General features: G+C 47.2%; 1 protein-coding gene across 1 annotated transcript; it reads right to left on the reverse strand.

The window, feature by feature from the left end:
* Window positions 1-1,615: 1,615 nt before the first annotated feature.
* Window positions 1,616-9,744, reverse strand: LOC127462772 (serine/threonine-protein phosphatase 4 regulatory subunit 3B-like). The gene is made up of 11 exons (XM_051771678.1): window positions 9,049-9,744; window positions 8,059-8,136; window positions 7,148-7,261; window positions 5,971-6,087; window positions 5,630-5,761; window positions 4,792-4,894; window positions 4,175-4,333; window positions 3,842-4,011; window positions 3,365-3,501; window positions 2,955-3,018; window positions 1,616-2,172 (listed from the first exon to the last, which is right to left on the reverse strand). Exons 1-11 carry the CDS (start codon window positions 9,595-9,597, stop codon window positions 2,095-2,097), a joined length of 1,701 nt encoding a protein of 566 aa, XP_051627638.1. The 5' UTR covers window positions 9,598-9,744; the 3' UTR covers window positions 1,616-2,094.
* Between the last annotated feature and the right edge of the window lie 3,314 nt (window positions 9,745-13,058).

Raw genomic sequence — 13,058 nt, forward strand, 5'->3', positions numbered from 1 at the left:
CTGGGAGCAGAGCCGGACTTCCCCCCGGCTCCCCCCTCCTGTCAGGGAGTTGCAGACCCAGAAGGTCCCCCCTGAGCCTCCTTTTCTCCAGGCTGAGCCCCCCCAGCTCCCTCAGCTCTCCTGCTGCTCCAGACCCTTCCCCAGCTCTGTTCCCTTCCCGGTACTCGCCGTGCAGAGCTCCTCGAGCAGCAGGTCCGGCAGCTGCAGCTCCACTCAGACACCAGTGGGTTCATGGAGGAGCTGCCAGAACCTGTAAAGTTCCAAGTAAGGGCTAAGCACTAATCATCAGTAGGGCTGGAAGAGCTCTGGGACCCTGCCACAAGGAACTTTAAGAACAAAATAAAAAATCAAAATCACGGTGATGTGAAAGTTCCCTGAAACAAATTCATCCTCCTTGGGAAACCTCAGAAGGCAAGAAGGTTTCTCAGAACTTTAGGCAACTCTTCCACTACATTAATACAAGATGCGTGCACAGTTAGAGGCATTAGAGAAGAAATATTATGAGAACCTTTGCTTCTTTGGGCATTTAAAGGTGTATTTAAAGAAGTCCTGGGAAAAAATAGTTGTGGACAAATGCATGTGATAGAAGAAATTTAGTATTTCAGTTCCTGGTCTCCCCCGGTTCACCCGAGCCCGGCCGTGGCCCAGGAGGCGAGCGGGGTTGGAGCAGAGACCCCCCGGGACACGGGTCTCCCTCCGGCACAGCCCCCCGGCTGCTCCCTTCCAGCTCCACCTGCTGCAGCGGGGGAGCTTTGGGATGAGATGTTTGCATTGGCTTCGTTGCGCCTTCCCCGAGCCCCCTCTCGTGGCTGTGCGTCCGTCCCGTCCCGCTGAGCGCCCTGCGGTGCTGGCTCTGCTGGGGTGGTGCCGAGCATCACTCCCGGCACTCAGCCGTGCTGGGCTTCTTCTGAGCCGGGGGGCTGCTCCTCTTCTGCAGGTTATCCTCGAGTACTCAGCTGCCAAAACCGAGGATTTGCCTCAAACTGTTCATTGGAGGAATCTCAGTTACGGCCATGCTGCCAAATGATCAGTGGCCAGTCCCCCAGGCCAGGGGGCGTTTGCTCATCAGCCTTAAAACAGCTCCGGGAGTTTTCAGAGAGTTCCAGGAAAACCCCCAGGAACTGTTTGGCTTTGGCATTCCATCCCTGACTGCCACAGGAACCCCCAGGAAAAGAGGCAAACACACCCAGTCAACTTTCATGGAACTTTTAATCAAAATAACATTTATCAATAAACATATTATAAAATCACAGAAGAAAATTTTAAATCCTAAATTTTACAACTCAACAGTATTAATACTTAATCATACTTACAAACAGTCTAAAAATAGAACAATGGGAACTTTTTATCAAAATAACATTTATCAATAAACACATTATAAAATCACAGAGGAAAATTTTAAATCCTAAGTTTTACAACTCAACATTACTAATATTTAAACATATTTACAAACAGTCTAAAAACAGAACAATGGGAACTTTTTATCAAAATAACATTTATCAATAAACACATTATAAAATCACAGAGGAAAATTTTAAATCCTAAATTTTACAACTCAACATTACTAACATTTAAACATATTTGCAAACGGTCTAAAACCAGAACAATGGGAACTTTTTATCAAAATAGCATTTATCAATAAACACATTATAAAATCACAGAGGAAAATTTCAAATCCTAAATTTTGCAACTCAACATTACTAATGTTTAAACATACTTACAAACAGTCTAAAAACAGAACAATGGGAACTTTTTATCAAAATAGCATTTATCAATAAACACATTATAAAATCACAGAGGAAAATTTTAAATCCTAAATTTTACAAATCCTAAATTGTAAAATATTTAAAAAATATGTTAAAATTTAAACATATTTGCAAACAGTCTAAACCCAGAACAACGGGAACTTGAATACAAAACAAACTTCTTATCTTTTATGTAACAAACTCTACTTAAGTAACAAAACCTACAGCAGCCTATCTTCTACGAAACAATAGCTACAATTAAAACTAACTCCAAAAATTTAACACTCAACACTTGAAGAACTGGAAACTCAAAATGATAACTCCTCTTCCAAACTCTGTGTTTTCTTCATCAACGCTGGCGTGGTCTTTTCCTTTTAACTGTGTCAGACTGTTCTTCGTGCTCAGTACAATCCACCCGTAGACGTCTCTGCCAATTAGAAAAAGGAAATCCTCACTTTGAAAAGATACCCACCAATGTGCAATTTTAGTACACACCCCCCCCAGCCAACCTGTCGGGACACCCAAGCTGGCAGCAGCGGGAGATCCTGGGATCTGGGAGATCCTTTGGCGTTCCAAGACCCTTGGTCTGGAGAGTGGTTTTGAACCTCAAGCTGCAAAAAGTACTGGAGGTTCCTTGCTCCTCTGGCTGTGGCCTCACAGCTGTTTCAAAATCCCTTAGAAATCCTCCAGCTGGACAGGCAGCTGACGTGCCCCCTGAGATCCCTTTGGCTGCTCAGCCTTAGGGGTGGGCAGTCAAATTCCTGCCACAGTTTGCTGGAGCTGCTCAGGAGCTCTCGGGCTGGAGATTCCAATAGTGCACGGCTGTGTCAGGCACTACAGAGGTGTCACTGACTGCCTTTGTCTGCCTAAAAACACTTAGTAATTCCCCAGCTAGGGGGCACTGACACAGTTCCCCAAAATCCTAATCCCATCTCTACCTCACACACCTGGGCAGGGACAAAGCCAAGGAGTGGCACCAGTCAAATGACGCAGAAGATGTGAGATCAGACTGTGCCACCAGATCACCACAGACTCCGGCCCCACCCAGTCTTTCCTTAACCCTTCCCCCAAAGCAGCCAGGGTTTCCCTAAGCAGGTCTTGGGGTGAGTTTCTCCCTCCCTCAGCCCCCCGCCTGTCACACCCGGTACAGCCCCTCGAGGCAGCTCTGCTGTCCCACGCCAGGACAGCACCTCACACCAGCTCTCCCACCTTGGGGGCCGCCACCGCTGGCCTCGGGGTCTCCTTCTTTGAAGAGCAGCCACAGCATGGGACACTGTAAGAGAGACAGGACAAGTGATTCCAGCTTTGCTGCTCTTTCAGACTCAGCCAGGATCAGAAATGCCTTGCATAGCTTTGGAGGGAATTGGGCACATTTGAGAAGGCAATCCAACTCCACCCCCAGTTCTGCCCTCACCATAAGACTCACTAGCACCCCATCTGGCACTGAGGCAGACTGAATCCTAACTCAGGGGATAAAACAAGAAATTTTCATCAAGAATGAAACCCAACCCCAGTCCCAGCCACCCGCTCCTGCTGCCCTCTGGGAAATTAAAAATCAAGGACCAGCCCTGCAGAATGGCAGTCCCTGGCAGGCTCAGGACACACGAACTGAGGCCTACCTGTTCACTTGCTGCTCTTGTTGGTGCTTTTCTTTCTCATTTTTGGGCTTCAGTCCAAAAGTCTGAACGTAGTCGATAGTTCCAAGTGCCTGACAGAACTTCTCCACTAGATGCCCAATAAGGGACTTGCCATCTTCCTGCAGAAGAACAAACTGGGGTTTCAGTCTCAAATGGTCACAGGCAGAAGTTCAGAAACCTTTTTGTTTAATTTGGAAAGGAACTGATTCCTTGGCCAGAGCCAAAACACTATTGTAAGGAAAAGTTGTGAAGTAACTGGATTTACCCTTAATAGAAAAGCTGAAATCTAGAAATAATTATGAAGCTTTGCATGGAAATGGACAACAAACTCAGCAGTGTCCCAGTGCTATTTGTGACACTGCCATTAAACCAGGATGGTGCAATCTGGGAGAGCTGCATTTTGCCTTTTGCCCTGAGAGGCCCCAGACCTGTCAGAGCTGAAGCTGCTGCTGAACTCACCAGTCTGATGAATTCCAACAGCTCAAACACAGCCGAGGTGAGCAGATGGTACACAGCTCCATTTTCCAGCACAGCAAGTAAAAATGGTTCAAGGAGGTTTCCCTGGGCGATGTAACAGTTATAGTGCTCATCTCTCAGGGCAATTATCTTCCTTATAAACTTAAAAGCACCTGTATGAAGAGAGAAATTTAAGCATTTAATAGCATGCCCGGGCTCCAGTCCAGAAATTCATTCCCATGAATTCTGAGTTCAGGTGTCCACTGACACTGGAACACCCTCAACACAGGACACGAGACGCCTCGAAGAAGGAAATCACCACAGTTCTGTACTCACTCAAGGCCAGAAATGTGTGTTTGGAATGCATCAAGACCGGGACTCTTCTTAGCAAATCCCTGCTGATAATGTAATGCCTCATGTGCTCCTTATGCCATTCCACACAAAAAGTGAGGAGCTTCAGAATTAAGGCAAGCAGTTTTGCCACTTGATAGTCATCTACAAGGAAAATTAATGCCTTCAATTAATCAAACAACCCAAATAATGTATTGTCATGCACACCAAGGTCAGTTCCTGTTATAGTTCCTGACATGTTTTTAGTGGACTTTTGCTTCAGGAAGCAGAACATTGGGTCAGAATAAAACACAACTGTGGCTTTTTTGCCCTTACAGCAAATATTCTTTAAAATTATATAAGTCAAACTGGTACACCATTAACACCACACATCAAGGAGGTGCATCTTTTCCAAAGAACAGCATCAAGCTCTGTCAACATTCAGAGCTGCAAGAAAGGGCTGAAAACTTCTGCCCACAAGAACTCCTGTCCCTGGGGGAGCAGCAGCTTTCCCCAAGTGTACTTCCAGCTGCCCTCACAAGCTGATTGCTGGGACCAGCACTGTCAGTCACTGATAAACATTAAAAGCCTAAAAGAGGGAAAAAAATAAAACTTCTCATTACCTATTTCACATGTATCTTCTGCTGCATTGGCCAAAAGTGGAGCAGTCAGAACAGGAATACAGCAGGTGTAGAAGAAATTGAGAAATTCGAATACTTGTGGAGCCTAAGACAGAGAATCATTTCCTTAAACACAGGCCTTCACACACACCTTTTAAATAAGAAAGGGCAGTAACAGCAGAAACAGCCTACAAAGAATTCTTTTGGCTCCTTCAGCTCTGCCTGGATCTCTCTGGCTGGGCCTGCAGCATTGTCTGCACTCAACAAAGATCCACTTCTTTCTTTGGGGAAAATCTGAGAGACATCCAGCCAACCTCACTGTCACCAGGAGGGTCCTCACCATGGGTGCAAATATATCCTGGAAACCCATCAGTGACTCCAAGTGCTTGACAAAGTGTCCTTAAACCATTCTCAAGTGCAGGAATTATGTCATGACAACCTGCAAACCTTTTCAGAGCTATTCCTGCACATTCCAGTGGATTAAAACATGGATTGGGTTTCTCAGGGACTGTCCTGGATTCTGTTCTTTCTAGATTTCTCCCCCAGCCAGCAGGAGCTCTGCCCAGACAGGGCTGTGTCACTGAAACCCAGCGCTGCTTGGTTTAACAAATCCCAGTACCCCAGTGCCCCCCCCACACCTTTCCTGAGCAAAGGGAGTGGGAACTTCAGCTTGTTTTATAACTTCTTTAAATTCAGTGTCAGACCACACACAACACCCAAGAAATCATCCAAAAATGAAAACTCTTTTTTATCCTCTGCCCACAAAAGCAGCAGTAGAGAATCTCAGGGGTTTAACTTTGCTGAGACAGAGGTGTGTCTTCACCCCTTTGTATTTTCTTACCTCAGCTGCACGCAGCAGATTCCCCGGATCGAGCAGAGTGCACAGCACATCCATCAACTGCTCAGCTCCTCCAGACTCGGGGTCAGAATGGCAGATCAGCTGCTCAATGACTACACTGACCAGGTCAGTATCCTGCAAAAAAACCCAAACAAAGAAGACACTGAATAATTAGATACCAAAGTGGAATGAGTTCCCTCGTTTTTATCGGGTTTGTTTGTTTGTTTGTTTGTTTGAATAAAAATTACAATGAAATAGAAAAATGGAGATTTTGTTTGGCTGGTTTGTTTCCTGTTTGCCCTAAAACTGGTATATTCAACAAAGTCCAAACCACTTTTACTTACAAGGTCACTCCGCTGGGCCTCTTTCATTACAAATTCTTGGACCATGAATGGACAAAAGTCTGCTAGATCAGACAAGATGTCTGTGGCAGCAGCTCTAACTTGCAGATCATCCATTCCCTAACAAAAAAGAAATTAATTTGCCAGGGCAAATCAAGTTTGGGATTTATTATCAGGTAAAGCTGCAAAGAAAAGGGAGTTAAAAGGTTTGGGAATGTTTCATTACAAAGTTTCTATGAGAAACATGTGTATGTAACTATATTGCAGAAAAACAACAGTAAACCAACAACATCTTTTCCCCACTCTTTCCCTCCTTTAGAAAGGACACAAGGCTTTCTGTGAACCTAGTGGTCCTAATTTAGGCAGGAAACATTCCCATTGTGCCACTGGCTCCAATATCTGAGACACTGATCTTCTGTACATGTTCTCCACAATTTATTCATATTGTACCCAAGGACCAACTGTACAAATCAATTGGTCCAAAAGTTTCTGTGCTCATTTCCAGGCAACAAGAAGGAATAACTTTCTTTAAGGGCTCTGATTTTCTCTGAGAGCAGCACAACTTCTGAGCCCAACACAGCAATGCCCCAGGCTGCATTTGGACTGGTCTGGCCCTCACAAAGAATAGTAAGATTAAGCCTTGTCTAATCCTTGAACATCTACAGCACTTCAGTGTTTCCCCAGCAGTCCCTGTCCCTTGGTCAGTTCACAGGTTGTTACTCCAGGATAGAAACCCCCTGGAATTTTGTGGTTTTGAGGAACAGCAGCACTGACACATGGATTGCAATGGTCAGACAGCAACAGCTGCTTCAGCTAAAGGAGTTAAAAAATTATGTTTTTCCATAGCTGATTAGGGCATATTAATCTGCTAACAACAGGATTCCATGATCTTTTGGGTAGGAACCAGCTGATAGTTCAAGATTATCTAAAAATCCTTCTTTGGCCCTGCTCCAACAACAACCTCAATGGCAACAGTAAAAATCACCAGAGCACTCAAGTCAGGGCCTTCAGAGAGCTGTGGGCAGCTTCTGGGTTCTGATCATGCCAACCAACTTCCACCCTCAGCAGACCCAGGCTGTCCCAGCAAACTGACACAGAAGTGCTCAGCAGACCGAAAACCTGCTTCAATGGCCATGGGATTTTCTAGTTTGATTAAAATCAGCTTGAAGTTTTCACTTACTATTAGAGTTTCAAGAGTTGGAAGAATTCCCAACTTGGCTGATCTTTGTAGAAATTTCTCTCTCTTCTGATGGTACATGAGGGAAAAGGCACAGAGTTCCTTGAGAAAGTTAACCTGTTGCAGAGGAAAAAATAATTTCAGGAGTATTTGAGTCAGAAAACTCTCCAAAAAGGAGGAAACGGTTCCAATTTGTAGCAGAGTTTGAGTCCTGGCTGGGATGGACTTCCTAGAAAATGGTATTGTTTTAGTTCTGTCTCCTCCAACATTTACCAACATCAATAAAGGAAAGCAAAACAAAATAAACACACAGAGAAAGAATAAATGAAGATGCTGGGCTTGAGCTCGGAAAGAAAGTCACCTTGTAGCTTTTTTATCCCCCTGGCTTAGGAAGGATTGATTCTCCAGCCAGGCCTGAAGGAAAAAAGCCTTCCTTGCTGAAAGTGAGCTTTGAACAGGGAATTTAAGCGGCTAAATGTGTTCAAGGATAAATACAGTTTGTAATATATATATATAAGAACAATCCTCAGTCACAGGACTTTAAAGATCTTTCTGAATCAGTAAAGCACAGTGAAGAGAGCAATGCTGATATGACTGGAAGTCAGTGATCTGGGATGCTGAAGGGTACTGGGAGGAAAGGAGAGCTTGGAGTCAAGGATGTCAGCTCAGTGCTAGTCCTTTCTGCACAATAAAATCATTATTTACCACAAATAAATCAGAGCTTATGTTGCCAGAAAGATTTTTCTAGTGAGTACTTAAATGAAGACTGAGCTCCTATGGAAGTGGTTCCAGGGTTCCAGAAATACTTCAGTGGCTGCAGGAGACCTCAAAGAACTCATGGAACAATTTCACTTTTCCTACTTCATCTCTCTAATTTTCAAGCATTCGAGAAACCAGTGAGAGCACAGACTTACCAATTCCAACCGTTCATCCTCAGCTGTAGCTTCATTTGTTAACTGGCCAAAAACATCAGACAAAAATTCCTCGTCTTTCTGCGTAACACACAAAAGGAACACAACTCACACAGTGCCTCTGGAAAGGCTAAACTTCCTTCTTTATAGGATCCCACACTGCCCAAAGTCCAACTCCCCACACCTCTATTCATTTTATCCCCAAAAAGGCAAATGCCAGAGTACCCATCCGGCAGGATCATTTTCCAGGTCATTGTTCCAGCATTCCCTCCATGTAGCAGAAGCAGGTCCAGGAGACCAGAGCCACAGGTTAAGCTGAGCTAAAACTGCATCTACAAAGAGCCAACCAAGACACAACTTCTCCCGCGCTGCACCTGCTGCTCACACCCCACTGGGAACATCCCACCAGGAGCCCTTTCCCTCTTTGGGATCTGCAGCCCTGCCAAACATCTCTTCAGGCCACCTGGGCCAGGGTGACCAGATTCACAAGTTCCCTGTTTCCCTGTTAACCTTCCTTGCAATCAAACCAGCTCCCCGACTTACAGACACTCTGCTTTGCACCTCTGGACTATTATTGGCTTTTTTTTATTCCTTCCCAGGGAAGGCAGCTGTGGCATTCTCTTTGAGCAGGCTCTTTGGAATCACAGGTTCGGAATTTGTTACACACACATCACAAATTTCCCTGATCCAGAACACCAAAAGTTGCTCGCTCCCTACACACCTGTACAAACCAGCTCAAAAGGAGGATGTTGCTTAGGAATCAAGGAGAAGAACTTTAAACCCTTTACAATCCATTAAAAAATATTTACATATTCAGATATTTAGAAGATTCACCTGAAATCTTCTGTTTCTAAAATACAGAATCAAAGATATGAGAAAGAAGGGGAAACATTCCCAACACTGTGCAAATGAAAGTATGTGGGATTAACTGTGATCCATTGGAAATTACAGCTCCAGGGCCCAACCCTTTTAGACCAGATCAAACCCACTTACCTCCAACACCCTGAATATCTCCTCTTTCTTGCGGCGGATGAAGGAAGCGAGGTTAGAACGATAATTCTCTCCAAAATCGTGAGGATTTGACAAGAAGTTAGCCCGAATATACTGTGCCTGGTACATCTGGTAGAATTTTTTCTGGATTTTGGAGTCTCTGATGGGAACAATCTTCTTAAGATTGTCTCTTTCAGTCACGAACTGCCTGTGGTGTTTGGGCTGAGCCAGCGAAGGATCATACTCCAGGCATCCGATGACATCCATAATACACTCCTTGGAGAACATCACTTCAAACAGACCTGATTTACCGAGGTGCAAAATCCCTCTCATAATTCCGCGTAACTGGTGTAAGGCTTCGGTGCTCTCTGACCGCTCGCAGGCTTGGAAAAGCTCTAACAGTTTTGGAATATAGCCTTTCCTCTTCATGGCCAGGGCCAGCTTTTCTCCGCGGCTGCGTGAGGAGAGGGCAGAGGTGACTAGATCAGCGATGTCTCCAAGTCTGCTGGTCTCACAGGGAGGAAGGTCGATCAGACGCCTCCTCGCAGGCATTTCTCGCAGATGTTCCTCTTCTGACGCTGAAAGACGCTGGGTGACTTCCACAGAACGTCAAAATCCAAACACGGAGCAAGAGGGAAGCCAGAGGGAAGCTCACGCTGCGCTGGCCTCCTGGTGCTCTGCCCCTGGAGCTTCCGCAGGGTTCCGTTGTCCTGCAGCCCTTGTGATGTCACCTGCACCAGGACGCTCTGCTCCTCCAACTCCTGCCCTCAGGGCTCCCAAGGTTCTACATTCTAGAATGTCTTGACCAACCGACTTCTGAAACCTGAGAACTTCTAGAGCTAAGAGGAGATGTTCCAGCAGCCTTCTAGTACAGGAAGGCTGGACAGACTTTTGCCCAGGGCATGTAGTGACAGGACAAGGGGCAATGGCCTTAAGCTGAGGGAGGGCAGGTTTAAATCACGTATTAGGAAGAAATTCTTTACTCTGAGGGTGGTAAGGCCCTGGCACAAGTTGCCCAGAGAGGCTGAGGACTCCGCAGGCCTGGAGATGTGTAGTGGGTTGACCCTGGCACCCACCAGAGCTGCTCTGCCCTCCAGAAATGGACAGGGGACAGAAAATAGAAGAAAGGGTTCATGGGTTGAAATAAAGAAAGGGAGAGATTCCTCACCATATACCATCATGGCCAAAACAGACTTGAATTGGGGATATTAACTGAATTTATTACTAAAAAAATCATATGGGGCTGTTAAAGGGTCCTGCTGGTCACTCCCTTACTCTCCAGCTCATGGATGGGAGCCATGGATCTCAGATGGTGTGACATTGCTGCCGCTGCACTGTTCTGGTGGCAATTGGCACTTGCTGGTCTTCAACTTGCAGCAATCCCACGATGAAGGGATCCTCTGATAGGCCAGGCAGGGTAGATAATTTTTGATCTTCTCTGCAGTCACAGTAGCTACACCAAAAGCCCATCATACTCCTTTGGACCCTTGAAGTGCCCTCTCCTGAGGCAGTCAGTGCCAAGGATACACAGGGCTTCTGGGCCAGACACAATGAGGTGCTTTTCCCACTTGTTCTCTGTTAAACTCACCTCAGCCTCTAATACAGACAACTCCTGGCATCCCCCAGTCATTCCAGGGATCCAGATGGGTTCTGCACTCCTCTGCCTTGATGGCATCAGTGTGCACTGTTCACCAGGATCTACTAAAGCTTTACACCTCTCTGGATCCGATATGCCAGGCCATCGAATCCAGTCCTGTATGCCTGGTTATCCCTTTCCTCCTCCTGGCTGAAGGCAGGGACCCTCTGTTCCTGTTCCTGGTCAAAGTATTCACTGTCTGGCCTTTACGATGCCAGACCCGAAGTCCTCTGAGTGCCGGGAGTGATGCTCGGCACCACCCCAGCAGAGCCAGCACCGCAGGGCGCTCAGCGGGACGGGACGGACGCACAGCCACGAGAGGGGGCTCGGGGAAGGCGCAACGAAGCCAATGCAAACATCTCATCCCAAAGCTCCCCCGCTGCAGCAGGTGGAGCTGGAAGGGAGCAGCCGGGGGGCTGTGCCGGAGGGAGACCCGTGTCCCGGGGGGTCTCTGCTCCAACCCCACTCGCCTCCTGGGCCACGGCCGGGCTCGGGTGAACCGGGGGAGACCAGGAACTGAAATACTAAATTTCTTCTATCACATGCATTTGTCCACAACTATTTTTTCCCAGGGCTTCTTTAAATACACCTTTAAATGCCCAAAGAAGCAAAAGTTCTCATAATATTTTTTCTCTAATGCCTCTAATCGTGCACACATCTTGTATTAATGTAGTGGAAGAGTTGCCTAAAGTTCTGAGAAACCTTCTTGCCTTCTGAGGTTTTCCAAGGAGGATGAATTTGTTTCAGGGAACTTTCACATCACCGTGATTTTGATTTTTTATTTTGTTCTTAAAGTTCCTTGTGGCAGGGTCCCAGAGCTCTTCCAGCCCTACTGATGATTATTGCTTAGCCCTTACTTGGAACTTTACAGGTTCTGGCAGCTCCTCCATGAACCCACTGGTGTCTGAGTGGAGCTGCAGCTGCCGGACCTGCTGCTCGAGGAGCTCTGCACGGCGAGTGCCGGGAAGGGAACGGAGCTGGGGAAGGGTCTGGAGCAGCAGGAGCGGCTGAGGGAGCTGGGGGGGCTCAGCCTGGAGAAAAGGAGGCTCAGGGGGGACCTTCTGGCTCTCTGACAGAAGGTTGCAGCCAGGTGGGATCAGCCTCTTCTCCCAAGTAAGAAGCAACAGGACAAGAGGAAATGGCCTCAAGTTGTGCCAGGAATTTCTTAACCGAGAGTTCAGGGCAAAGTTACTGTCGAATCTAATGGCAAGTTTTCCGGGTCCAAAGGAAGCACCTCCCTGCTGCCCTCCCAGTCCTCCTCCCTTCCTTCCAGTTTCAGTTACACACACCCAGCAGCTGGAGCAGCCTGGGCTCCTCAGCTCCTGCCAGTGAACTGTCTTCCCTTGATTAGCGAAGGGTCCTGTGAGCCCCACAGAGCAGCAGCAGCCTCTTCCTGCCAGATATCTCTTCTTTAATGGTTACTTACATTTTTCGAGTAGAAAAAGGCCAGCTCAGGCAAGAGATATTAAAAAGGGGCCTTTGCCAACTGCATCCTGGCCTGGCTTGACAATCCTGTCCAAGGGCACAGTGATCAGGAGCACTGGAGCATCCAGCTTCTCTCCATTCTCACCTACTCCAGGGGCTGGAAGATCCTCATGAAGCACAGATGAGCCTCAGGGGCTCCCAGGGCAGCAGCTCAGAGTGGGAAGCAGTTTATCCACCAGCAAAATCTCTTCCCTTCTCCTGACTTCCCCTCATGGAGCAACCTGTGGAGCTGCTCCTGAAGTGGCTGCCTTTTGCTGGTCTCCAGGTCCAGGGAACAGAACATCAATGGACTGAATCTTCTTTGGATCTTCCAGGGCACCAAAAATGCCTAAGAATGGAAGGTTCCTTTCTCTGTCCATGTTCCTGTCCCTGTGTGGGGTTTGCTGGGATCGGGGAGGGTGTCCCACTCCCCTCCTTGCCCTTCTCCATGGGTAGAGGGGGAATGCCAGAGGGGGACGGATCCAGGGGAATGTTTCCCAAGGGCATGGAGAATGGGAACTTGTACCCCAACAAGCTGCAAATCAGGCAGGGATGAGCATACAAGGGAACACCCAAACTCAGACTGGGATGTGGAATCCTGATGGGGGGGTCTGAGCATGGAGCTGCAACCAGGGTTGGACAGACAATTCAGTGCTGGGTCAGGCTGCAGGGCCTACACATGGACCACCCTCAGCTTTTCATGGTGTAAATAGCATTACCTGGAGCCTTGGGATTGTTTTTCACATGGTCCTGGCCCTTCCTGGGATCCTGTATTACCCTGGCATAGAAACACACAGGAAAAAGGGAAAGAGTAGCTTTGCAACCCTGCAGCCACACTTTCTGTAGGCTGCTCTGGGAATGTGTGGGCTTGGAGGGCACTGCTGTGTGTGGGGGGGTACAGAGGGTCCATGGA

Source organism: Manacus candei, unplaced genomic scaffold (assembly GCF_025592945.1).
Source record: "Manacus candei isolate 608988 ecotype Guabito, Panama unplaced genomic scaffold, ASM2559294v1 h1tg000139l, whole genome shotgun sequence".
In the NCBI taxonomy this organism is placed as follows: Eukaryota; Metazoa; Chordata; class Aves; order Passeriformes; family Pipridae; genus Manacus; species Manacus candei.